This window comes from Chenopodium quinoa, unplaced genomic scaffold (assembly GCF_001683475.1).
Source record: "Chenopodium quinoa cultivar QQ74 unplaced genomic scaffold, ASM168347v1, whole genome shotgun sequence".
NCBI classification, from domain to species: Eukaryota; Viridiplantae; Streptophyta; class Magnoliopsida; order Caryophyllales; family Amaranthaceae; genus Chenopodium; species Chenopodium quinoa.
Genome location: NW_018743955.1, coordinates 6,032,205 through 6,060,007, shown reverse-complemented (window position 1 = coordinate 6,060,007; position 27,803 = coordinate 6,032,205). Strand labels below are relative to the sequence as shown.

The following is a 27,803-nucleotide window of genomic DNA, read 5'->3' as shown; positions in this document are numbered from 1 at the left end:
TTATTAAATTCTTTTTATTAACCTTTAATTAACTAATAGTAAAAAATTAGCTCATATATCTTAGTTCTTTTATATAATTTTAATGAAACTATAGTATAAAAATCGCAAACCGCATTAAAGTGCGGTTTGCGGTGCGGTTTGGTCTCAATAATTTTGGAAACCGCACCTAACCGCAAATCGCGATTTTGTCATTTAAAAAAAAACCGCACCATAATTTTCAAACCGCAAACCGCACCAAACCGCAAATTTGCGGTTTTGTGCGGTCCAAACCGCACTCTGTACAGCCCTAGGCACAACACGACATGAAGCTCGTGGGCCGGGCCTAACTAACCCCAAAGCATGTGGGTCTGACACGAGGCATGACCCGACACGGTCCAGAACCATCTTTACCTATACATGGCCAAAAAAATATTATCATATATAAAGGGTATATATCCAACATCTATATATGTCCAAGTATATTCACACCTGGTCCACCACTCGAGTGAATATCCACTACTCACCTATACGGTTGTTGATTAAATGCTTATTACCTACCTATTATCTTCCTATACCCACCTAGAAGAATTATTATTTCTATAAACTTGTAAGAAAACTGTAATATAAGGTGGGGATTAATCCGATAGGAGAAATAGGTGGGTATGAAGTCAGTGAAAGGATATAAGGTGGTTAGGTGGATACATATGATTTTAAATCAATTACCTACCCAGTAACTACAACGGATATGGCTTTTAATATCTATACTCGTCCATTGTATACTTTTGAATTGTAACATACAAATTCGATATTGCTAACTTTTGTTATGTAATGTCATATGACAGGTTTGGAGAATATAGATTCACCATGTTGCCATAACTCTTAAATTGGGGGTTTAGAGGGTTTAATTCCATGTAGTCCACTATCTAGTGTTTGCAGTGACAGATCAAAATATGCATATTGGGACCCTGTTCATCCAACTGAAGCTACTAATACAATGGTTGCCAAACGTCTCATTGATGAGAATATTACTGATATTTCACCTATTAATGTACGATAAATACCATGCTTACCGTCTTGATTATAGAAAACGAATTTGTGAAACGGAGGGAGTTTTTAAAAAATATCGTGTCACTTACAAATGTAACAATTACAATGTCAAATAAGTTCTCTTATGTGAAAGTAGTCTACTTAAGAGTCTAATGATCTTCTTTGATATGACAAATTGAAGATCTCTTACTCGAGACAAGTTAAAAAAATGTTAAGCTCAGATGCACATTAAGCTTCTTCTCTGGTAGATCAGAAGATGGTGGCGGACCCTTAAGTGCCGCAGAATGCGCAGAATTCTTCACAGCTTTAATTTGCACCAGCCGGGAATCGAACCCGGGTCTGTACCGTGGCAGGGTACTATTCTACCACTAGACCACTGGTGCTTTTTGTTAACATTGTTACTCAATATATTTTAGAATAATATTTAATATTTTCAAACCATTAAAGAATCTTAACTTTAATGTAATTGTATTTGTATGCGAAATAATGAAATATGTATTGTTCCCTCTGTTAGGGCCTGTTCATATTTACTGAATTGAGGTGAACTGAACTGATTGGAGCTGAACTAAACTGAACTGATTGGAGCTGAACTGACTGAACTGAACTGAATTGAACTGAACTAAGCTGAAATGAATATTTTATGAGAGAGGGAAATTAAGAGCTGAACTGAACTTAACTGAACTGATTGGAGCTGAACTGAACTGAACTGAACTGAACTGAAAATAAGTAAATATGAACAGGCCCTTACTTTATAAGTTTATATAGGTATTTTGACTTTTGTTTTGTGCGCTTATTTTGCTATATTGGATGATTTATAAGAAATATACTTGTATATATTTTTTTTGTTGACGAGATAAATATGGTCTTGGATACTTGACTTTGCCACAACTTATAAAATTCATTATATCAAGCTGTTATAATTTATTAATGACTAAAATAAGCATTAGCAAGTATAAATCAAAATTGCAAATTTTTTGTTATTCTTCTCAGTAAAACAAGTCAATGCATGAGCACAAAAACGGGTACCTATTTTTCAACCCAAACTCAAATTCAATCAAACTCCATAGAAAGTCTCTAATGTGATTAGATGTTATAGTTGGGATTTTCTCTGCAACCTGATATGAGCATTTATATAGTAATTGTCACATAACTTTTGTACATGATATCATCCACGAACTGAAATAAAGCTTATCTTCAAGAATGTAGAGTGCCAAAGACACCTCAAAATTCGATAAAACAGGACAGATTTTATTAAGATAAACTCTCCTTAGCTTGTCAGCAAGGATTACATGACTAACATCTCAGTTCATTGTAAGCGAGAGAGGACTTAGCAATGAAATGTGCAGCTCTATTACATAATCTAGGACAGAACGAGAAAGTACAGAGAGGACTTAGCAATGCTAAGAGCATCTAAAGCAAGAATCTGAACAGAGGACTTCTGATTCTGTGCTCCCTAGCACATAGGTAGGCCGTAAGCAAAATAAGTCGATTCCTCTAGCACCGAATCTCAGCCAGCTGCATATTTGTAATTATGTTATATTCAATACAATCATATTTAAATTCATAATAGATACAGACATGCAGTCAATACTTAATAATATTGTCGTTGTCAACAAAAAAAATTGAAACAGGAAAGAATAAAGATTAAGAACTTACTGGATTTAAAGCCTCCTTTTAAATTTAGCAATGCTCAATAAGACCATGACATAAAGCCTATCTTTCATGTCATCAAAGAACTGAAAAAAGGCATGCCTCCAAGATCTCTTCAGCACCAATGTTCCACAAACTCCCCAAAATCCTATGATAAATCCGAGCACAACACTTACATACAACCCCAGAAAAAACATCTTGTCATCATCAGTGTCATCCTGGGGAGCAGTATTATCTCCCCCTCTCGAGTTGTGGTGTGGTTGATCCCAAGAGCAATTCGAGAGAGGAGCTCCACAAAGTTGAGGATTTCCAGCATATACTGAAGCATTGAAGCCTTGAAGTTGAGTGCCCTTCGGAATTTCTCCAGAGAAGTGGTTGTCTGACAAATCCAAGTTGCTGAGAGAACTCAAAGCAGTGATGCTTGCAGGGATTTCACCAGAGAGGTGGTTGTTTGACAAATCGAGAACTTCTAAACCTGTCAATTGTCCAATTTCCGGTGTGATGTTTCCAACCAAACTGTTTCTTGATAAGTTCAAGGAGACAAGACCTTGCAGAGCTGAGATTTTTGTGGGAATTTTGCCTTTCAACTTATTGTGTGAAAGATCAATGAGCTTTACTAGTCCTATAAACTTCCCAAAGATCCTTTCTGCATCTTTCCACATAATCGGCGCAGCATCACTGTATAAACCAACGACAACGGTACTAGAACTATGGTCAGTGATAGAGTATTGCAATGTTGGAAGCATATTTGATGTATCTTGCATTGCTTTAAGATTACAAATGCAATTTGGAATGGTTCCAGAAATTTGGTTGACAGCGAGATCCAAGATTTGAAGAAAGGGTAGTTGACAAAGGCTCAAAGGTATTTCTCCAACGAAATTATTGCTTCCAAGGCTTAGAAAACTGAGGCTTTTTTGATTAGTCCCAATGCCTGGCAATATACGTCCACTAAATGAATTATGAGCAAGATCAAGAAAAACCAGGGATGTGCAATCCTCTAATGATCTTGGAAGTTCTCCCGAAAACCTATTGTTGCGCAAGTGCAACGTCTCCAATTTCTTCAAATACCTAATGGAAGGTGGTATAACACCAGAAAAATTATTGTTTTCTAAATGGATAAAAGACAATTGGTCAAAATTCATCCAGCAATCAGGAAGTTTTCCGGACAACAAGTTATTTGAAAGATCAAGATTGTATAGACTTACTTTCACCTTAGGACACAAAAAGAGGGTGGGATCAGAAAACTTATTATTATTCAAGCTTAATGAAGTAAGGGTTGTTGGAAATGTTGGTATTGCACCTTCAATATGGTTGAAGCTCATATCTATAACAACCCCATTCAAAGACTCAAGGCTCGTTGTGATTGGTATTTCCAAATCTGAAAGCGTCCCATAAATCATATTTTGAGACATCCTCAGATAAGTGAGCTTTGAAGATAATGTAAAAGAACTCGGAATGCTGTCGGAAATTCCAGCACCAGAAATATCAAGAATCGAATAATTTTTTTGGCTCACAAGCCAATTTGGAAAGATCGGTCCCAATCTGCAGGATGTTAGTCTAATAGTATCCAACTGGAATGGAGGAGTCCAATCATCATCAATATCGAGCACCAGTGCTGAATTACCTGAAAGGTCCAAGTATTGTAATCTTGAAAGTTCTGAGAAGTGGCTGCTAGAGAGTGTACCATGCAGAGAGTTAGAAGAAAGATCCAAGCGATCGAGCATTGACAGTTGCCCCAAACGAGGACTGATGGTTCCATTCAAACGATTATTATTAAGACATAATTGTTTTAATGATGGAAATGCGCCAATCGCGTCTGGAATCAGACCCCATATGTGATTCTCACCCAGATTTAAATATGATAATGACTTGTTTGAGCATCTGGTAAGTGTTTGGATTATGTTGGGAAACTCATCGGTGATGTTGTTTTTATTCAAGTAGAGACTTTGTAAGTGACACAAATTGCCAAGTATTTTAGGCAATTGCGAGGACTGGAAATTATTTGATGAGAGGTCGAGATGTTGGAGAGACTGTAGGTTTGAAATCGTATTTGGAATCGGACCTTGCAATTTATTGTTGGAAAGGTCCAGATAAGAAAGAGCATGCATATTTCCAACTTCATTAGGAAGCGAACCTTCTAGTTGATTATTACTGAGATCAAGATATGCAAGGTGAGTATCAATTCCACTCAAATTAAAAAGCCATTGGAATATTGATGAATCATTAAGACCATTATCAGCAAGATTAAGATATGAAAGAGTGGTTGTGGAGTTTATGTATGAAAGTTGCAATGGAACTGAACTAGAGGGAAGGTTACAACTTTCCAAGTGAAGAAACCTTAAGAATGGGAGGTCGTTCACGATTTTTAGCCAATCTATGGCTCTACTGAGACTGACAGAACTCAAGTCAATATAACTTAACAATTTTAGATTTGAGAGCCACGATAAGTTTTTGACATAGAGATTCTCAATGTTGTCATAAAAATGAATGTAATAGCTAAGATCAAGAGAAATCAAGTGGGAAAGGTTTCCAATCTGGTGTGGAATTTCTCCACTGAATCCAGCGTTGGATAGGTTAAGGTACTTCAAACTCACAAGGTAACCAACAAAACTAGGGATTGGTTGGTCTTGGAAATTGTTGAGGCTCAAGTCCAAGTAACTCAAATGCTTCAAATCAACAAGGGAAGAACTCACTTTACCTTGCAAACAATGATCCTTAAAATAATAAGTGACAACCCCACGAAGGTCAAGCTTGATTACATGGCCAGTTTGGTTGTTGCAACGGATGCCACGCCATTGACAACAGTTTTTGTTATCATCATCATCATCTCCCCAAGAAGACAGCAACCCGCAATTATCGATTTGAATGCCCTCTTTGAATTTCAACAAAGCTTCTCTTTCTTTCTCAATACACATGACGTTGTTGTGGTGGCTGCTAAGGGTATCAAGCCCATGAGCAACACAAATGAAGTAGGAAAACAGCAAAAAACAAGAAAGGAGGAGTTTATGAGAACTCATTGTCACCAAACTTTGGCTAGATCAATGAATGTATATGTATCAATATAATGTATGTGCTAAACATATAAATAGAACTTTGAAGCATTAGAATTGCAATACGAAGAAATTATTGTACATTCATACCTATGCTCACAACTTGTCATGCAAGTTACAATAAATGTCAATGAAAGAAATTAATTAGTAGACTTAGAAACTTCTTGTACAAAGGAAATTTTAAAGACATCAATTATTACTTTGGATAAGTAAAGCATACGGAGAGCCAAAAAAATCCAACTCATTCACAACTTATTTTCTCCAACTTAGGCCCCATTTAGTTTGATTAGCTTTCATGGAAAAACATATTTCGAGGAAAAACACAATTGCAAATTAGTTTTTCTTTGTTTGGTTACATGCAAGAAAAGTTCAAGAAATTAAAAATCATAAATATGAGTGAAGAAAGTGAGGATGGATGAGAGGGAAGTAAAGAGAGATAAGGAGTACGTAGGGAGGAAAATATGACAATTTTCCATTCTTAAAAATCATAAATATGAGTGAAGTTTGGCATGAGTGGTTGTTTCAAAATCTCAAGTGCAAGGCTATGACAAGTTGGTTAATTCCATGGAATGTGATCTTCTGTTTTGCTATTTGGCATATCTGGTTAAGGCGAAATGCCTGGTTTTTCTCAATCAAACACCCCCATCTCAAAAATAATCCACCAGTATATTTGGGCTGCTTCGGAGTTCTACTTTTCTTCAGAATGCAACAATGAAAGTCTAAAGCCCATCCCTACTCACTGGTCTCCTCCCCCTCCAAATTTCTTGAAAATTAATTGTGATGCATCTTTCCTTAATTCCACAAAAGAATCAGGTTGTGCTGTAGTTTGCAGGGACAGCCTGGGTGCCTGGGTTGTTGGTCTAGTATGGAGAGGCTATCATGCTTCTAGTCATCATGCTGAATTAAAAGCCATTGAACTTGCGCTAAAATTGATCAAAACAAGAAATTGGCAGAACATCAATGTTTATTCGGATGCTAAAAGGGTAGTAGATGAAATCATCGCCCCTGGCTGTGAATCTAATGTTCCTTCAACATTATCAAAATGCAGGGACCATCTGCTTATTACAGAGTAATTCTCTTCCTGAAACTTGTTCAAAAGGCCAATGAGATGTTTTGATTGCGGATGAGAGTACTTGTTTATCATAAGCTTGTATTCCATTATTTCCATATATTAGTGCAACTATAATAATGATTTTTGATGTGTGTTCCCCTGTCCTTCAAAAGGCTTCTCATTTTTATTTTATTTTTTGTAGCACATGTGGTAACACATAATTCTGATTACTTAAACTTCGTATCTTTTAAAATTAATTAAGTTGAAATTTAGAAAAGCTACCCTGCAACTAATACGGAGTAATTAAATTTAGGGTAACGCTATATGCAGCCCTTAGGGCTGCATATAAGCATTTAATATACTTCCTTTTTTAGTATTAAGTTGGGAATTTATCGATAATTCACGAGTAAATCGGTGTAATAAGTGGTTATTTATTGTCTTTCCTTTCCATTTTTAGCTTCTTAGGGCTGCATATATATTTTTCCTTAAAGTTATTTAAAAATAATAATTTTTTTTGTATTAAAATTTTTATCTAATATCCGAAAAATTGAAAACATTAATTTTTTAATAACTTTCATACTTTCTCCTTGTTTTTAGTTGCTACACTTTCAATTTCACGGTCTTCTAGACAATTTTTACAAGATAAGATATAGAGAAAAAAATAAGAGGGACCTGTATGGATAGGAGAGAGATAGAGAGAAAAAAATGTAAAAAATAAAAAATAAAACAATGTTACAACTAATTAACAATTTCTAAAATAGGAAAGTGTAATAACTAAAAAAAACAAAAAATTAATAATAAAAATTATTCTTTCCAATATAGATTATTGAAAGATTAATTCATAAAGTTTTATAGAGATGACAATAATTTATAAAATTAAATTTTATTGACACATTAATAACATATTAAAGATCAAAATTACAAACATTTGCTAGTTCTACACTTCTACACAACCACGAATTAAAGTCTTATTTTGTTAAAAAAAAAAAAAAATAAATTAAAGTCTTATTTTCTAAGTTGACTTCAAGCATTTCCTTTAACAGCAAAAAATTTGACTTCAAGTCTTCTTACCGTGTTTGAATGTTTGATCATGGGGTCCCTTAAACTTTTACAAATTACAGAATTCAGATTTCACTTCTAATAAGTACTCCGTATTCAAATAATACCTCCATATAATACTCTTTATTATAAATAAATGGAGGTAGCTAGTAAATCTATTTCACCCATCGTCCATATCTATTCTTTGACATTAGCTTAATCAAATAAGACATTTCACCCGTGTCTATGCAAAACAAGAGGCCAACTATGAGGGGTTTCAAAACAAATAAATTATCGTGAATTTGAGAACTATCCCAAATCCTACAATTGAGCCAAAATCATCATTTAAGTGTGAAGGTACAACTACAAGTATTCTCTTCGTTCTCTTCTGTTTTGGACGTTTGGAATTATGCACAATTATTAATTAATTTTGTAAAATTAAGGTTGTTTCGGGTGAAAACAATGGGACCTTGCCGAAGGTCCGCTGAAATGGAGAAGGCTGGATTCGGTCCAAGTTATGTTGGGCCGAAGATTTCCTGCACAGTAAACACACGTAAACTAGCCTCGGGGGTGTTGCCGAGGAAGGCCCCTCCGATGCTAAAGTCAGTACAATGTGTAAGAAGAAGACACTATGCAAGAGAGTTTGTTGCTTGAGGCTTTTTATGGAATATATCAGAATATATGAATGAACATATGAATCTATGAATGAATCAGAAAATGAATCTCTCCCCTTGAATGTATCAATATGATGGCTTTTATACCTCATCATACATGGAGAGGTTGGGCCTTAGCCCAATCGGCTTGCTTTGTGGGCTGACCTTTGACTTTAGCACAATTGGAGAGTTGAACCTTGACCTTGGGCTTTTAATTGGATCATTTAGTGTTTAGGCCCAATTGGACTAAATTGGACCCAAACAACTTGCCCCCCAGACCCGATTTGGAAGGATGACGGGTCGGGTTTGATTTAATTCAGAAAAGGAGGGAAGTAAATGATTTAATTAATCCAAAAATTTGAATTTAAACCGTAATTAATGAGATAACAACGATTAATGATTGTGGAAGTTGGACGGATAATGGGCAGTTTAATCACAAGATCATGTGTTTAACGGTTACTTAGTGGAGTATTTAAGAGAAATTAAAACGCAGACTCCTCGTATCCCGTACCTGGAGATATAAACAGAGGCGCGTCATCTCTCCTCACTTATTCACCAACACGAACCCAGAATTCTCGAGAGAGAAACCAAGAACCCGCATCAAAACTTCGCAAATTCCCCGAGCATTAAGCTTAGAAACTGAGACTTGCCACTACGAACTCGTAAATCGGCAACTTTCGCTTCAGATTAAGGTAAATTCCTTTGATTTCAGTTTATTTTTCTTCGAATTCGAACTCCTTCCCCTTTTCTTTCGACTTTTTTCTTCGAAATAATCAATGGCAAGAGGAGTTAGAGGTAGAGCCCGTGCTCCAAGAAGAGCAAGGCCGATTCCCGATCCTAGGAACAGGATTGGGACCTGGAATGGTCAAAGGCCAGAGTCTGACCCTGCTGAAGGGATTAGGGCGACTCCCCTTTCCTCGGCTCCTCCTCAGAGAACGGAGGAGCCGAGCGCTTCTGGACGGGATGATGAAGTTCCCGCTGTCCTTTGGGATATCCTCCCCGGGTTTTCAGAATGGGAGAATGCCGAAGTTGCTTCGGCCATGATAAAGAACCGCCCCTACCCATGGTGGGTGGAGAATGCCGATCAATATCGATTTGCCGAGCAAATTGAGTTGCATTACGGCATTTTTGAAGCTGATGGGTATTGGTGCCGAATGCCCTCGGCCTCTGATAGAATCCATCGTCCACCCCCGGGGTATGTGGGGGTGTACACAAGACAGCTTCAGTACGGGCTGAGGTTCCCTTTGGACGTATTCGTCCGAGACTTGCTGATCCATTACAACATCTCTCTATGTCAGTTAACTCCCACCAGCATCCGAAGGGTGATGACATACTTATGGGTCTGCAAGTTCTTCAAGTACGTGCCGAACCTGCACTGCTTCAAAAAGCTCCATCGGCTAGTGCCAAATATTCAAAGTGGGCACGGAAGCCATGGTTCCGGGTGGTACCGGATTGAGTCCCGGCCCCAATACCTAACCATGTGGCCAAACGACTCTTCAGACAAGGACTGGAGAGGTCAATGGATTTGGGTTAGGGCACCCACAGATCCGGGCCACCCTTGCGTCTTCAGCGCTCCCCGGTACCTCGCTGAGCCTGATCCCGAAATGGGAAGTCTAGGTCCCCCCGCAGATAACGGGGCGGATCCGAATCTGGATCAGCAACATATCTTCGGCAAGCTGCCGAACCGGGGGGGCAGTGGCCGAATGCAGCATATCCCGGAGACTTGGCTCCCCGATACGCATTACGTTTTCCAAGAGAACATGCTAGCAGCTGTTGGCCTCAGCCGAAAGTTTAAGGATGGTAAGCTTCTTCGGCTGGGGCCGAGGCTTTTTAACTCTCTTTTTCTTCTCTCGCTTCGCTTTTTTATGCTGTGCCAACCTATCTGAGCTAACCTTTCCCCTTTCCTTTTTTCAGAGCGGGACGAGACCAACGTTGGCATTAACTACGCTCGTCTTGGTGTCAACCGAGAACGAGTTGTAACTGAACGGGCCCCGTCTATCACTGAGCCGAGGCATAGGGAAGTTCATCTAGACTCTTCCCACTTCCAAATTGAGGCTGTTGCTCTGTATCAGAGGCAGAAGCCTTGGTGGAAGAAGAGAGACCCTTGGTTTCAGCTGCTGGACGAAGAAGCTGAAGCTGCCCGCACAGCCGAAGAGGTTGCACGGGTTCTCGAAGCTTGCGAAGGAGGAGAAGGGTCCTCCAGAGCTGCTGAAGCCGAAGCTGCAGCTAGAGCAGCTGAAGAAGACGAGGCTTTGCTGAAGACCTCGGTGAGCTTTCAGACTTTTTCTTTTTTCTTCTTCTTCTTTTTTTTTTTTTTTTTTTTTTTTTTTTTTTTTTTTTACTCACATTCTTCCTCCCCCCTGTCTGTCACAGTCTGAAGAGAGTAACAGACACAGAGAAGGCAAAGCTCCTGTTCGTCCCGAAGACCAAATACAAGGAGAGTCTTCAGACTCAGATATGGACGAGCAGCCCCTTCTGAAAAGGCGCCGAAGGATGGCCATCATCGGCCCTCATGACTTTCAGCGGAGGCCGATGACCATCGGCGTTGCAATAAGGGAACCCGAGGAAGGCAATGGATCGCCGAGGGTTCCCCGGCCACCACCCCAATCACCTCAAAAGACCCCTCCGCCACCTCCTGAGATGGAGGTGGGTCAGAGAACTCCCGAATCTAAGGGAGGGGTCCAAGAAGAAATTAGGGAGAGTGCTGCTGAGCACGAAAACAAGGATGCCGTGATGTCCAGTGCTGAGGGCTTCACGGCAGACATCGCAAGAGAGGTTGAGGCTTTCGTCCTCACCCCTGAAGAAGAGGAGGTCATAGTAATTGACTCCTCTGAGAAGGATGATGCTGAGCCATCCAAAGCTAATCAAGCTCCATCGTCATCCTTCCCTTCTTTCCAGACTCTGTAATCTGGAGAAATGGGTTTCTCGGCCCCCCGAATTCCAATCCCAGACCACATCTGGGACCTCATATGGGGTCAGAACCGAGAAGGAGCTGCAGCCTACTTCGGCGATTTTGCTGGCATGTCCGAAGTAGATAGGGCAAGGATCTGGTCGCTGAAGGCCACTGCTGGGATGGGCGAATCCAGCAGATCAGTTCCTGACCCAGCCAGGTCTAACCAACTGCTGATGATGCAGGTAATTTTCCTTGTCTTCATTTCCTCTGAAATTCAGCTCTATATATTTTTTTTATTTTTTATTTATTTATTTTTTATTTTTTTTTTGTCTTCCTGTTTTCAGTTCGTGCACAATCAGACTCTCACTGTAGAGCTGATAGATACCCTACAAGATAGGGTAGACGCTGCTGTGCACGACAAGAAGGTGGCTGAAGAGGAATTAAAGCTTGCTAAGCTGAAGCAAGCAGCAGCTGAAGAGAAGCAGCAGAAGGGTGAGGAGTATGAGAAAAGAGCTGCTGAAGCCCTCAAAACCTTCTGCGACGCTATGGAGAAGGAAGTTTTTCCCCCACTGATGGAAGGGGAAAAATTCCTCCAGGAGCATATGGGAGTGGACGTCTCCAAATTCAAGGCTGCTGTTGAGAGCCGAATTCAGGAAGGAGCTGCTGCACAAGCTGAAGTGCAGCAACGTCTAGAGGCTCTTGAAACCAGCCGAATGGCTGCTGAAGAGCTGCTCCAAGCCAAAGATGTCCAACTCTCAGAGGCTGCTGCTGCTGCCGAAGCCCAAAGAGCTAAACTCCATGAGGCTGAGGATCAACTGATGACCCAAAAAGTTGAAGTGGCCCAAGCTCAGACAAAGGCTTCCCGAGTTCAGCAGGAGCTGAATGAGCTGAAAGGTTCCTCCTCCAAGCTCGCTGATGAGCTGAAGAAATCCAAGGAAGACTTGGAGGAGACCCAGAAGAAGCTGGCTGATGCTGAGGCTTTACTCAAAGTCCGTGTCTATACCCAAGATGAATATGAGATGGGTTTCAGAAACGGGTTCCGAGTATGCCGAAGAGTCTGCCTTCATGCTGAACCGAAGCTGGACTGGTCTAAATGTGCTGAGTGGGTCCAGAATCCCGAAGACCCTCATATGAAGTATGCAACTCCAGCCGAAGCTGAAATCCTTAAGGTTGAGGAAGCCGAAGAGGAAGCTGAGAGAATGGAGTTGGAAGCTGAACAGAGGGAAAGGGAGGCTCGGCAGAGTGCAAAGCCCGCTTCTTCTGCTGCTGGGGCTGAGGCCACCATGGGGCTCAACACTGATCAGTCTGATCCTCAGGCTGAAGCATAGGAACTCGGGCAGTCGTCTTCAGAATCTTGCGGTTCATCATGTGCTTAACTTTAGACTTGCCGCTTTCTGAATTTTTTGCCTTGTTTTTTGCTTCAGCTTGCCTTGTCGTACAACAGTTTATTTTTTTTTGCTTATGTACGTATTTCGGCAGCTGTTATTTTCCGCTTGTGGGCGGCTGCCGATACTGTTAAATTGAACTTGTAGCTCAATTTTTTAGCATGAATTATTAATCTGATGCTCTTTTCTTCAGTTGCTTTATTTTTGAATGCTTTACTGTTTCTGTTTATTCAATTCTGCCGTACATACTTGCACTAAGAGTGCTTCTTGCCCCCCAGAAATTGAAGTATGACTTCAGCGGAATAAGCAATTTCTTCACTTCTTCAAAATGGGTATCCGAAACACAGGGCCAACTGAAGGCAATGCTTCTGGGATACAAGTCTTACTGAAGATTGACTTCATCTGAAAGTTGGATATCCGAAACACAGGGCCAACTGAAGGCAATGCTTTGGATATTAGCTTTTTGGGATACAAGGCTCAGTTAAGGCAATATCCCAGAATTGTCCATGGACTAATGTCTTTAGAGAACAAGTCTTACTGAAGTTTGACTCCAGCTGAAAGACCAGTGTTCTTTAAAAGACGCATATCCGAAACACAGGGCCAACTTAAGGCAATGTTTCGGATAATGGCTCTCTGGGATACAAGGCTCAGTTAAGGCAATATCCCAGAATTGTCCATGGACTAATGTCTTTGGAGAACAAGTCTTACTGAAGTTTGACTTCAGCTGAAAGACCAGTGTTCTTTAAAAAGACGAGTTTTGTCAGCAATCTGAAACCCAGTTACCCGAAGGCGAAGGTTTCAGACGAGGCTGATATAAAAATTTTCAACTGTTGCTGTTATCCTTGATTTTCTGTCTATCTTTGAAAAATGGATACCCGAAACACAGGGCCAACTTAAGGCAATGTTTCGGATAATGGCTCTCTGGGATACAAGGCTCAGTTAAGGCAATATCCCAGAATTGTCCATGGACTCATGTCTTTGGAGAACAAGTCTTACTGAAGTTTGGCTTCAGCTGAAAGACCAGTGTTCTTTAAAAAGACGAGTTTTGTCAGCAATCTGAAACCCAGTTACCCGAAGGCGAAGGTTTCAGACGAGGTTGAATAAAAAAAACCCTTAAAGAGTAGATAGAACAAAGAAAATTTTGAAAGGATAAAAAGTTGCAAACATTTATATAAATGGCGGCTCCAAGGCCTTTCATTAGTTCAAAATGTATTTACAAAGATTGTTCTGCCCCGAAGGGTTTACACATGGTATTTTTTCAGTACATCAGCGTTCCAGTGATTTTTCAACTCAGTTCCATCCAACTGCCGAAGTCGGTATGTCCCTGGCTGAAGCTCATCATAAATTCCTTAAGGTCCTTCCCATGCAGCTGAGAGTTTCCCATGGATTCGGCCTTTCTGAACTGCAGCAGCATTCCGAAGGACAAGGTCTCCAATTTTGAGAGGCCTTGCATGGACCCTTCGGTTATAAAATTTGCTGATTCTCTGCTTATAGGCGGCCATTCTATCTCGGGCTGAGTCTCTTACTTCGTCGAGGAAATCAAGAGATTCCCTCATCAGTCGCTCATTCTCAGCCGAGAAGTGGTGCACTCGAAGGCTCTCAGAGCCAATTTCCACTGGAAGGACGGCTTCGGCACCATACACCAGTTCAAAAGGTGAGTGGCCCGTTGCCTCTTTTTCAGTTGTCCGAAGGGACCAAAGGGTTCCAGGGAGCTCCTCTAGCCATTTGGACTTTTGATCTTCCACCCTCTTCTTGAGGGCATTTAAGATCTGTTTATTTGCAGCCTCGGCTTGTCCGTTACTTTGCGGGTGGCATACCGCTGAATATGCCAGTCTGATGCCGAACTGATCTGTATACCGCTTCAGCGGTAAGTTATCAAATTGCCTCCCATGATCGAAGACAAATACTCTCGGGATGCCAAAGCGAGTGATGATATTCTGCCAGACAAATTTTCTGACAGTTTGCTCTGTAATGTTCGAGGCTGCTTCGGCCTCGATCCATTTACTGAAGTAGTCGACACCAACTATCAGCCATTTTTTCTGGTACACAGCCTCTGGAAATGGTCCCAGTATATCCAGTCCCCATTGGGCAAACGGGAGTGGATTAAGGATCGGCTGAAGATCCCTTGCTGGCTGATGGATAACTGGAGCATATTTTTGACATTTTTCGCATTTCCGAACCAGCTCCTTAGCATCTGCGATCATGGTGGGCCAGTAATATCCAGCCCTCAATGCCTTGTGGGCTAAGGTTCTTCCCCCAATGTGGTTCCCACAGATGCCGAGGTGAATCTCCCGTAGGATATAATCTGCATCTGTTGGTCCCACGCATTTCAGCAATGGGGCTGAGAAAGACTTTTTCAGAAGTTCCCCCTTGAAGACAATGAACCTAGAACTGGTTCTCTTCATCTTGGAGGCCAAAGCTTTATCCTCAGGAGTTTCTCCCCGAATCTTAAAAGCTAGGATGGGGTCCATCCAACTAGGCTCTGGGTCAGCGCAGCACACTTGAGGTGCTTCGTCGACACTTCTCTCTCGACGCACTTCTACATATACAGATCTGTTCAGCTCGGTAAAAGATGAACTAGCAAGTTTGGAGAGTGCATCGGCTTGAGTATTCTGACCCCTTGGGATCAGCTGAACCTCAAAAGTTTTCAGCTCTGCAATGACTGATTTGATCTTGGCAAGATAAGCTATCATGGAGGGCTCTTTGGCCTCGTAGCTGCCACTGATCTGATATGCAACTAGCTGAGAGTCTGTTTTTAAGCAGACATGATCGGCTTCCAAGGAGATGCACAATTTTAGGCCGGCGATTGCTGCCTCATACTCGGCTTCATTGTTCGAGGCCTTAAAAGAAAACTTTAGTGCATACTCAAAGGATTTGCCTTCGGGAGAAGTTATCACTACTCCTGCCCCCGAACCGTTTTCGGTGGAAGACCCATCCGTAAACACGGTCCAGACTTTCTTTTCACTGTCTAGCGCTTCTTGGTATGAGCATTCGGCCAAGAAATCCGCTAGAGCTTGAGCCTTAATGGCAGCCCTCGGACGGTAGCTGATGCTGAATTCGGTGAGCTCAAAAGCCCACTTGGCTAGCCTACCAGATTTTTCAACCTTGCCGAGAACTTTTTCCAACGGCTGATCAGTTAAGACCACTATCTGATGGCAATCAAAATAGGGCCTCAGCTTCCGAGCAGCTACTACTACCGCGAAAGCAACTTTCTCGAGTAGAGGATAGCGAGTCTCGGCATCCGTTAGTGTATGACTGACGAAGTAGATCGGTTGCTGACTCTTACTCTCTTCCTTCAGCAATACTGCGCTGATGGTGGCTGGGCTAACGGCCACATATAGATACAAAGTTTCTCCTTCAGCTGGGCTAGCCAGCGTTGGGAGTTGAGCCAGATGCTCCCGAAGCTGTTTAAAGGCGTCTTTCTGCTCTTCCTCCCAAACGAGCTCTTTTGTTTTCGGGAGTTTCAGGGCTTTGAAGAAAGGTAACCCCTTATCCGAAGCTCTGGAAATGAACCTCGAGAGGGCTGCCATTCTTCCGGTGAGCCGCTGAACATCCCGCTTCGTTTTCGGCTCAGGAAGGTCGAGCGCCGCTTTGACTTTAGAGGGATTGGCATCAATCCCCCTTTTGCTGACCATGAACCCCAGGAATTTCCCTGACTTCACGCCGAAGACACACTTCTTCGGATTCAGCTTCATTTGATGCTTTCTCAAGGTGGCGAAAGTTTCAGCCAGGTCCTTTACATGGTCCTCTAGTTTTTTGCTTTTGACGATCGAATCGTCAACATAGACTTCCATGTTTCTGCCCTTTTGATCGGCAAAAACTTGATCCACCAGCCTTTGATAGGTTGCCCCCGCATTTTTCAATCCGAAGGGCATCATTTTGTAATTGTACACCCCAGCGTTCGTGACGAATGTTGTCTTGGCTCGATCGTCGGGGTGCATAAAGATCTGATGATACCCCGAGAATGCGTCCATGAAGCTAAGCAAGGCATGGCCACTTGTCGAATCAACTAGCTGATCGATTCTCGGCAAGGGATAGAAATCCTTTGGACAAGCCTTATTTAGGTCCGTGAAGTCAACGCACATCCTCCAGGTACCATTGGGCTTCTGAACCATCACCACATTTGCCAGCCATTCTGGATATTGGCAAGGTTCAATGAATCCTGCCTCCAATAATTTTTTGACCTCGGCTGCGATGTCTCGGTTCTTATTGGCGGAGTAATTCCGCTTCTTTTGCTTAACTGGTCGACACGTCGGGTCAACATTAAGCTTATGGGAGATGAGGTCTGAACTTATCCCGGGCATATCAGCTGCCGAGAAAGCAAACACATCTCTGTTATCCCAAAGGAGCTGAATAAGTTCGCAACGGGTGTTTGGATCAAGGTCCATCCCGATTGTTACACATTTCTCAGCGTCTCCTTCGGCCAACTCAACTGTTTCAGTCTGTTGGTCGTCCATGTCCATTGCTGAGGGACTGGACTCTTCATAATCTGGCCTGCTGCCAATGTCAGCAGGTGTCCCAGTCTTTTTGTTCTTCGGCTGGCTCTCTGAGTCTTACGGCTCAGCTGAAGAGCTAGCCTTTCCCTTCCGGGCCCTTTTTCTCTGGGCACAGATCCTTGGGCCGAAGCACTTAGGCCTTTTGGCTTTTTTGTGCTTGGCTCTCTTTCTTTTTCTTTCTCCTCCTCATCCTTGTCGTCATCTGGGCGACTACTGGATGGCTTGAGGTAGTTGCACCTTCGGGCGTCCTTTTGGTTGCCCTGTATCCTTTCGGGGAAGCCGGCGTCTGAGACGTAAATCATCAGCTGATGATAAGTTGAGACGACCCCTTGGATCTCGTGAATTATGGGTCTCCCCAAAATCACGTTGTACACTGAAGGAGCGTCGATGACCAAAAATTCAATCATGATGTTCCGGGCTGCCTCATCGCAACCGATGGTGACAGGAAGTGTCACCTTCCCATCTGGATAAGTTGAAGCCCCATTGAACCCGGATACCGGATAGGGTACCGGCGTAAGGTGCTTGGGCTTCAGCTTAATTTGATTGTAGGCCTTTCGGAACAGAATGTTTGCTCCACTGCCACCGTCAACAAGGACCTTACTGACGTCGTGGTTGGCCACCGTGGCGATGATCACCAACGGATCCTCGTGAGGGAACGTAATCCCCCGGCAGTCGGCGGCTGTGAACGTCATGTTCGGCACCGGCGACTGGGGAGATTGAATGTCAGCGTTGTTCACCTGGTGAGTCAAAGCTCTAAGGTGGCGCTTGTGCTCCCTCCGAGAGTATATTCCTCCCGAGATAACATTGATCGGAGGGAATTTCCCCTCCGGCTTTTTACTGTTTTTCCGGGGGAAATCAAGGTCCTGCCGAGGGTCCTTTGCTGATCTCTCGGATTCTTTTTTCTCGCGGTGATCCGGGATGTATTTTTCCAAGAATCCTCCTCCCACTCTTCCAGTTCCCGGAAGGAAGGAAGCTTCCCACCATCATGGTCTAACTTCCTCCGCTGATGCCGGGTATGCGGAGGAGTTCGATCACGAGGTGGTGGCATATTTTGTGCCCTCATCGCCTCCATGAGTACCGCCAGCGCTCTTGCCACCTCTTCCGAGCTGGGCCCCGTCAAAGGGGTCCTCGGCCGAGTGTGGGAATGAGGGCGCGCAGCCGATGGTTGGCTTTGGGACACTGAATATGTCCTATGATCGGACTGACCCCTGCTAGACCGAGAGTGGCCCGGCCTATATTGAGAGTCATGAATTACGGGAGATAGGGAATCCTCCTTGTATGATCCTCCCCCCGAGCCGGCACCCTTGGGAGAGTTCCGGTCCGGCGAGGGCGATGGTGTAGGGGTTTTAGGCTTTTCGCCCGCTCCTTGACGGAGGCTTTTGCTCTTGCGGTTCTTAGCCATTGCTGCTAAGATAATTGCAAGATGATCTTGGTTAGGAATTTGGCTTAAAGATTTTTGAAAGTCTTCCCCACAGACGGCGCCAAATTGTTTCGGGTGAAAACAATGGGACCTTGCCGAAGGTCCGCTGAAATGGAGAAGGCTGGATTCGGTCCAAGTTATGTTGGGCCGAAGATTTCCTGCACAGTAAACACACGTAAACTAGCCTCGGGGGTGTTGCCGAGGAAGGCCCCTCCGATGCTAAAGTCAGTACAATGTGTAAGAAGAAGACACTATGCAAGAGAGTTTGTTGCTTGAGGCTTTTTATGGAATATATCAGAATATATGAATGAACATATGAATCTATGAATGAATCAGAAAATGAATCTCTCCCCTTGAATGTATCAATATGATGGCTTTTATACCTCATCATACATGGAGAGGTTGGGCCTTAGCCCAATCGGCTTGCTTTGTGGGCTGACCTTTGACTTTAGCACAATTGGAGAGTTGAACCTTGACCTTGGGCTTTTAATTGGATCATTTAGTGTTTAGGCCCAATTGGACTAAATTGGACCCAAACAAAGGTTATGCTTTTTTTTGGCGAAATTGAGGTATATTGACATAAATTCAATTATTGAAATTACAAATTTAGTTTAAAAAAAGGAATATTATACATGTAGGGTAAAGAAAGTAGGAAGAAAGTAGAAAAGAGATAAAAGAGAAAGTAATAATGAATATTGAAAACCTATTAAAATATTATAAAAAGTACAATTGCACATGAAAAGTGGAGGGCAATTGAGTATTTAAATTGCAAAGCAAAGGTAAATTTGTCCAAAATTAATGACTATAAAAAGAAAAGATTTTAAATGTAAAGAATAAAAAAAAACACCCTAAATGGAAACATAAAGAATCTCATGATTCCAATTCAAAAAACCTAAAAAACAAAGTTTCATATGCGGCTCGCCACACCGTGCGACTGTCCGCAATTTATTATTATTTTTTTAACTTTATCTCTCTCCTTTCCTCTCATTTTCTCGAGAATCAATCAGGAAAATTCCAATCATCGATAATTAAACAAATTTCAATCGTCATTGTTGGAGATAATCGGATCAGCTTTAATTAACTTTTTCAATTGAAGGCGGGATTGCAGGATCTAGGGTTACGGTTACCGATCGATTTCAATCGTCGATAGTCGTCTTCGTTGTCTTCGTGGGTGGTTCATTTGTCGATGGTGTTGGTTTTTGGTGGTTTTGAGGGTGGTGTTTTCATTCGTCTATCGGATCCAGTATGGTGGTTTTTTATGGTTTTCATTCGTCTAGGGACATGTGGCATGATTACAATTCTTGCCATGGGTTTTAATATTTATATATAGACTAGTTTTGTGCCCCGTGCGATGCTCGGGCTGTTTATTAAATTTTGAGATAAATTTTAAATCTATATTCAAATTTCAAAATATATTTCTAATACAAAATTAATTACTTAGGAATTGATGTACTTTTGTAACGATTTAAACTATATACTTACCTCCGTTTTTTATTAGTTGACACGTATTCCTTTTTAGGAATTTCTTTTTTTGTTGACATGTTTCCTTTCTGGGTAAGTTTTATACCTTGCTTTTTAAGTGTACCTTACTTGCTTTATCATTCTCTTTCACTCTATCTCCTCTCTTGTGTGCCTAAATTGAACGTGTCAACTAAATAGAAACGGAGGAAGTATGTAATAAGCATGTAAATGACTAATAATAGTAGGAAAATGTTATACATAGCCCTTAAGGCTACATATAAGCATTAAATTTACTTGAAAATCGTAAAAAGTTAAGAAATCATCAAAATATAAACACTAATAACACTGATTTACGCGTGTTTTTGTCATGAATTCCTAATTTTATACAATTTTCAAGAGTATATTTAATGCTTATATAGAGCCCTTAGGGCTACATATAACATTACGTACCTACCAATAATAATAATATTGGTATTTTCTTAGAGTTATAATTTAATATTTTTTTGAATAAAATTATAATTCAATTTATACATATGAAATAGAGTTATAATCTAATATATTTTGAATAAACTTATAATTCAATTTATACATATGAAATATTGGTATTTTATTGAAAATAAAACTCTCAACTTACAATTTTATTCTAAAATTCTATCCAATTTGATTGAAAATAGAAATCTAAACTAATTAATTTATCTTATGAAGTCTATCTAAGTATTTCCAATGTGGCGCGACACTTGGCGAAAAATTGAAATGCCAAGTGTCGCTGTCTCGTGGACTGGCTAAAAGTTTAGCTTTATATACATTAGTTATATGATATGATTATAGATATTAATGATGAAAAAAACATTGTTCTTGGACATTGGCTTCTTCGACAGTTTTACCAAGCCTGATGTCAAAAAAATAACAGACAGTTCTAGCAACCAAGCCTAGGGGTGAGCAAAAATTCTAGGTACCCAGAATTGGAACTGGAACCAGTTAGGAATCGGTGGGTTCGGATCTAGAATTGGACCCGGTGGTTCTAATTTCAGGTAATAAATTTAGAAATCGGTTGCAACTGGTTCCAATTCAAATTCCCAATTTTTGGACCAGGAATCGGTTGGGTACCCGGCTACCCAATATATATTAAACTAAATACACTTTTTTAATATATATATATATATATATATATATATATATATATATATATATATATATATCATGTAAGAACCCTCCTCTATTTATGAACCCAATCTTATATAAGAACCAATCTCAATATATATATATATATATATATATCATGTAAGAACCCTCCTCTATTTATGAACCCAATCTTATATAAGAACCAATGTCAGCCCTTTGTTAGTTATAATCTAACCATCTAAAATTATCCTTTAGTAATGGCATTTCTGTAATTTTGAAGAGTAACATATAAAAAAATTTAGAACATAGGAAAAAATTTAGAACATAAATAGAAAAAAAATTTAGAACATACGCAAAAAGCCAAAAATTTAGAACATAAGAAAATTAATTTAGAACATAAGTTGAAAAAATAATTTGATTGATTTTCATGTTTTACTATTAAGTTATTATGGTTTATTTTCGAAAGTTTTAATTATAGTAATAACCTATGTAGGAATTGAACCTACATTTTCTGTGCATTTGCATAGTCCTCTACCAATTGAGCTAATAGGTTTTAGCATATGTTCTTTTTTTTCATTTACTTACGCCTTTTTATATGTTCTAAATTATTTTCCTATCATCTAAACCTTTTCATCCATTACTTTAAATTTTTCTATCTATGCTCTAAATTTTTCATATATTTCGGAAAATTTTCACCCTATATTCTAAATTTTTTCTATCTATAATCTTAAAGTTTCTCAATTCTAAAATTTTTCACCCTATGTTCTAAACTTTTTTCTTACGTTCTACTCCGTACATTTTTTCACCCTATTTCTAAACTTTTATCCTATATACTAAATTTTTTCACCCTATGTTTCAGTGGCGGAGCCAGAAATTCCAAATCGGGGGGACAAATGACATCACATAGTTTGAAAAATGTGTTAGGGGAAATAAATACTCAAACGTATAGATGACACATATAGTTATTAAAGAGTTAAAGTTGTACCACCAAAAAATCCAAAATAATTAAAAAAAAAAAAAAAAAAAACCCTATCATATACTAACTATTGCTTCCAAAATATTTGCCTATGAGTTTAGAAATTTTTAAATTTTCAAACATAAGATAGTATAGCTTATCAAATGTATAGGTTCGTTCACGCAAAATTATAAAAACAATAAAAAGATGTAATTGTTAAGAAATAATGGAAGGATATATGCATTGTCAAAGAAGTGTCAGGGTTTGATCCCGTGTACAATGGTATGTACAAGACTCTAAAAGAGTAACTTGCACCACTGCTCCATCCTAGTTCTTAAGATAAATTATTTCTTACAAAAACATTTATACTAGATTTATTTTCCTAAGTGGGGGGACAGCTATCCCCCCGTACCCCCTAGCTCCGTCTCTGCTATGTTCTAAACTTTTTCCCTGTTCTAAACTTTTTTCCTATGTACTAAATTTTTCGCCCTATGTTCTAAACTTTTTTCCTATATTCTAAATTTTTTTCACCCTATGTTCTAAACCTTTTTTCTCATTTGACCTTTTTTTTTTTATCTATGTTCTACATTTTTTCCTATATTCTAAAATTTTCCACCTATGTTCTAAATTTTCTGTCTAAGCTCTAATTATATGTTCTAGATTTTCTAGATTTTTTAATTTTTTTTCTACTTATAATCTAATCTTTTTTCCCTATGTTCTAAAATTTTATGCTTATGTAAATATTGTCAAATATGGGAAAACTTTAGAACATAATAGAAATACTTTGGAATATAATGAAATACTTTAGAACATAAGGGAAAACTTTAGAACATAAGGGAAAAATAATACATAACTTTAATTACCTTTTTCTTCCATAAGTAATTTTTTCATCTTGTATAATAGTAATTTCTTCTTCTGATTTTTCTTCATTTTGGCCTTGCATTTTTCTGCAATTTTAAGAAATCAAAAACAGTAGTAACATTCCAACATTAGTAATTAGTACGGAGTAATATAATTTAAACATAGGAATAGTTTAGAACATGCTGAAAATTAGTTTAGAATATGCTATCATAACAATAGAGTACTAATTTAATTCACACATTCGTTCGTCAATTCCTATGAAATATAGTAATCAATATATAGGATACTGGAAAGAACAATTCGAAATTGACGGATCTATAATCAATTGTTTGAATTTGAAGGAAAAAAAAATCAAAAATTGAGAAATTCTGCTAAGATTTGTTCTAAATTGAAACGAACACATATATAAATCCGCAAAAAAACAAACTGGTGAAATCGCAAAATCAAACTTATTAATTCGAACAAAATGAAAAGATTAGCATATAATTGAACGAAATCAAAATATTAGCATACAATCGAACAAAGTCAAAAGATTAGCAAAAATCGAACCCTAAATTCGAATCCTAAATACGCAAAAAATGAACCCTAAATTTGCAAAGATCGAACTCAAAAAAAAAAATCAAACTCCATGCAAAATTTATTAAAATCAAATTAGAAATATCAAACTCATGCAAAATTCAAGAAAATCAAAACAGAAAAAACGCAAATATCTAATCAAAAAAATCACATAGAAAAACTGCAAAATCCAGTTGAACGGCATGCTAATTTCATAAAAAAATTTGAACAAAATCGAAAAGAAAAACATACAAGAAATTAAATGAAGATCCTTCAAATTGCAATTCTATGGAGATTTTTGGGGGTTTGAGGAGAGAGAAAATGAAAGATGCGTGAGGAACAGAGAGAAAGTTTGAGGAGAGAGAAAAATTTGGGCGGTGGCCGGTGGGTGAGGGGTTAGAGGGAGGTTACGTGTTTTAATCTTAACCGTCCAAAATAACTTATCCTACGGCTGAGATGGGTTCTTATATAAGGAGGAGTTCTTACCGAATCCCTATATATATATATATATATATATATATATATATATATATATATATATATATATATATATATATATATATAATAAATGTATCTAGTTAGTAAAATTAAAAAAAATATTACGGAGTATTAATATCTAACCTAAATAAAATAGCTTCATGCAATCATGCATATATAAATATAAGTATTAAATGCTAAAAATGAAAATGGATCAAAATAAGTATTAAATTTGTATTAAAGTTTAATAATTATGTACATAAGTGGGTTCCCGGAATCGGACCCAGTACCCGCACGGTTCTAATTCCAATTCCTGTAGTTTAGGACCTGGTTAAAGTGGTTCCAATTCCAATTCCGAATTTTAGGACCCGGTACCAACCAATTCCGAGTTTGGTTCCTAAAAATTTGACCGGGTACCCGGTTTGCTCCCTCCTAACCAAGCCTGTTTTGGGTGTTTTTGTCCCTCGGAAAAGTTACAACACGAAGACTGATCCGGGGTGAGCTATACCTGCAAAATAAACGGAGACACCAGTTAGAAACTTGAAGGGAGAAAAAGGTGCGGAAATTTAGGTAGGGATCAGCTCGGATTCCAATCTTAGGATGTCTCTATCAAAGGACAAATGTGTAATAAATGATTAAACGTGCCCTCAAAATGAGGGACATCTCCCTATTTATAGGGTCTTTGGAAATTGTGCCCTGAGTAGGTCACTGAACCCTAATCATTGGTGGGCTGAGCGTTTTGCGGCGTTCTCGGGATTTGGGCCTGAAGGCCGCCATTTTTCCCTTTATTTCTGGAGTGACACGTGTCAAGCAGGGATTGGTCCACTCTGGACCATTATGAGGCTGACACGTGTCATCCTCTGATTGGGCCACGTGGCAGGGTAAAATTACCCTAAACATTTGCCCCTCACATATGTGACGTGGCACGCCACGTGGCATCTGTGACACATGTCACGCTCCGGTTGGCAGTAATTTTACCGTTAAAGAGTAACCGTTCACCTTCCGAGTAAATTACGGAAATGCCCCCTGTATTTACCCTCTATATATAGCCGTTTTACCCTCATGATTTTGTACGTTTACAAAACTTTCTAGAGAGAAAACTTTGAGAGAGCATAAGTCATCCGTTTGAGTCAGGCGCAAGCAAGAAAGTTTGTTCTCCATCAACCCAGCCGAATCCGCCTTCCTTCAGATATCACATCCAAAGGTACCGTCTCTGTCTCTCTCAGCTCTTTTTCTTTTTTCACCGCTTGTACATATTTCTTGCAATAAATGGATGCATCACCAGCACACACGGCACAGCCTAGGTTAGAGTCCAGCCGGTCACCAGGGACGACTGAGTCTAGGACTAGGAGTGCCGTCTCGGGGTGTTGGGACCACCCTTTGCCTTGGATTCCAACCAGTTATGTGTCTGTGCAGGACACCATGGCTCGGACAATGCAGACGGCAACTGATCCAAATTACAAAAGCGAAGGCTCAGGCGGCCAAACGCCTGAGGGAGAAACGTCTGGTCAGGGAGGCTAGACGGCTCTAGAGAGATCCCCTCCGCGTGCCCCTTCAACTCCTGCTGATTCCTTCTTGGAGGAATGCGACCAAGGCGCCGACGAGGCCGCCTCTGCCCCCTTGAATCAAAGTGAGGAGGAGACGAAGAGCGATAGCTCCGCCTCTACCTCTGAGAGCAGTGACGACTTACCCCCGCTTCCGGATAGCGAGGAGGAAGAAAAGAAAAAGTGGAACGAGAAGGATGATCCCTTTAACATCCACGTCTCCTCCAAGGACCGGATCCAAATGGAGGAAAACTTAAAGAATTTTTCTTAAATGCACCCGCTAGGAGACGGGTATAGGATCCGGGTGCCGCCTGAGAATGGCACCATCGCCTGGGAGAACGATGAACAAAACGCCAACAGCTATTTTGGTTGTTATGAGGCGGCGTTCAAGGCTGGTCTCCGCTTTCCCCTTCACCAGGCGGGGAAGGCAATTTTGAGAGGCTACGGCCTCGGAATCTGGCAACTTACCCCCAACTCTTGGACAAACATTCTGGGGTATGTTGCCGCCTGTGAGTTCCAGGGGCTTAACCCCGGCTGGGAGGCTTTTGCTAGTATGCACTATCTTAGCAGAAGCCCAGGCGGCTGGAGGGCGTGGTACACTCTAACCACGCAGCCTCAGTATATGATGACCTTGGACAAGGTCTCCAAGTTCGATGGCTGGAAGCACAGGTTCTACCTGATGTCAGCCCCAACCAGACGGGAGAATTATGAATTTCGTCTGTACAATAAGAAGCCCGACTTGTTGGGCAGGAAGTGCGCTCTTCCCCGGATCCCAGAGGAAGATTTTGACAAGATAATTGAGGCAGACTTTTTCGGCCTCACAGACGCAACTCTGTCAACCGGGGAAACAATAAAAGTCCCCAAGAACTGGATCCCCAAGAACGCCTGGTTCAGGGATGAGTGTTTCCTAGCCGCCTGCGGGCTAGGGCACATGTTTACAAAACGTATGCGCCTGAGTTTATATCCGTCTGTAGTATTTTTCTATCGAAATCGATTTATGATATTGACCAATTTCTTTCTTTTTGCAGAAGAAGCATTAAACATGTTGCAGTCGGAGAAAACTCCCAAGAGGTCTTCTGCAACCATCCGCAAAGATCTTGCGGAGAAAGCTGCGGCTGAGGTGAAGGCCAAGGTAACAAACGCCTGACCCTTTCATAAGTTGATCCTTTAAAATCATTTTTCCCGGATGCTAACCTTAACTTTGGTTATTTTTGCAGGGAGGAGAGGTTGGAAAGTCGTTTGAGAAACAACTCAAACGGGCTAGGGAGGAGAACCCCGCCGTTCTTAACAAAATTAAAAAAGCCACCTCTGCGTCAACTCCTGGCGCCTCAGCCGGGCATCAGCAGATGCGGATAGCGGGGCGAAACGAGAAGATAGGCGGAAGCTTGTGCCTTGATCTCGTCAACCCCTTATCAGCAGCCGCGGGGTTCACTACGCCTGCAAGCGGTTCCCGCTTGGCCGGCTCTGAAGGTAAGAACCCTTTTGAATCCCCGCTTTAGCTAGGGTGGCCTTTACGGGTGAAATCCCACTCCCAACAGACGTCATCCTCAGACGGTCGGCAACAAATAGGTGCTGCCTTAGTTTTGCACTCATCACGTATTGATTGTGGTGCAGATCAATCTCCCCGCTGGCCAGACGTCCAGAAACATGCCAAGGCCATGCTGGAAGCCGTCCGGAGAGGGATAAGGACAATATCCCTGGGATAGAGACGTTCAATCTTGAACGCATTCTATCCCTTCTGGCTGAGGTAAGAAACTTGTCAATTCAATTTTATTTTTTCCAAGTGTTTTATCCCGCCTGCAATACTTATGCCGCCTGACTTTTTTGCAGGCCATGCTGCGGGTGGACGGGCTCAAACGTCCTTATTCCCGCAAACGGAAAGAGGTAAAAAGGGCCAAGAAGTCCGCCATAGACGCTGATAATATTGCTTTACACTCGACTATCGTAAATGAACTTGAAACTAAAGCAATAATTATGACACAGGCGTCTAGAATCCAGCAGCTGGAGTCAGATCTGAAGACGGCCAAGCAGCGGACAACGGATGCTGAGACGGCTAAGAAGGAGGCGGAGGAGGCCTAGAAGAAGGCGGATCAGAGCGCCAAAAAGGCTGCTGAGGCGCTCAAAAAGGCCCAGACGGACCTTGGCACATTTAAAGGTGTTTCCAAA

The 27,803-nt window shown here is 40.7% G+C and overlaps 2 protein-coding genes and 1 non-coding gene across 3 annotated transcripts; 1 reads left to right on the top strand and 2 right to left on the bottom strand.

Annotated features, from left to right (window-relative positions):
• Positions 1 to 1,338: 1,338 nt before the first annotated feature.
• Positions 1,339 to 1,409, bottom strand: TRNAG-GCC. The gene has a single exon. It is a non-coding gene; the product is annotated as a tRNA-Gly (tRNA).
• Positions 1,410 to 2,236: 827 nt separating this feature from the next.
• Positions 2,237 to 5,755, bottom strand: LOC110689254 (LRR receptor-like serine/threonine-protein kinase FLS2). The gene is made up of 2 exons (XM_021865995.1): positions 2,683 to 5,755; positions 2,237 to 2,541 (listed from the first exon to the last, which is right to left on the bottom strand). The coding sequence occupies exon 1, from the start codon at positions 5,691 to 5,693 to the stop codon at positions 2,688 to 2,690; it is 3,006 nt and encodes a 1,001-aa protein (XP_021721687.1). The 5' UTR covers positions 5,694 to 5,755; the 3' UTR covers positions 2,237 to 2,541; positions 2,683 to 2,687.
• A 585-nt stretch (positions 5,756 to 6,340) lies between these two features.
• On the top strand, positions 6,341 to 6,799 carry LOC110689488. Its single transcript, XM_021866274.1, has one exon. It carries the CDS (start codon positions 6,341 to 6,343, stop codon positions 6,797 to 6,799), a length of 459 nt encoding a protein of 152 aa, XP_021721966.1.
• Positions 6,800 to 27,803: the final 21,004 nt, after the last annotated feature.

Excerpts from the sequence above, each read along its gene's own strand:
- LOC110689488 (XM_021866274.1), top strand. The coding sequence starts at position 6,341 with ATGCCTGGTTTTTCTCAATCAAACACCCCCATCTCAAAAATAATCCAC.
- LOC110689254 (XM_021865995.1), bottom strand. The coding sequence starts at position 5,693 with ATGAGTTCTCATAAACTCCTCCTTTCTTGTTTTTTGCTGTTTTCCTAC.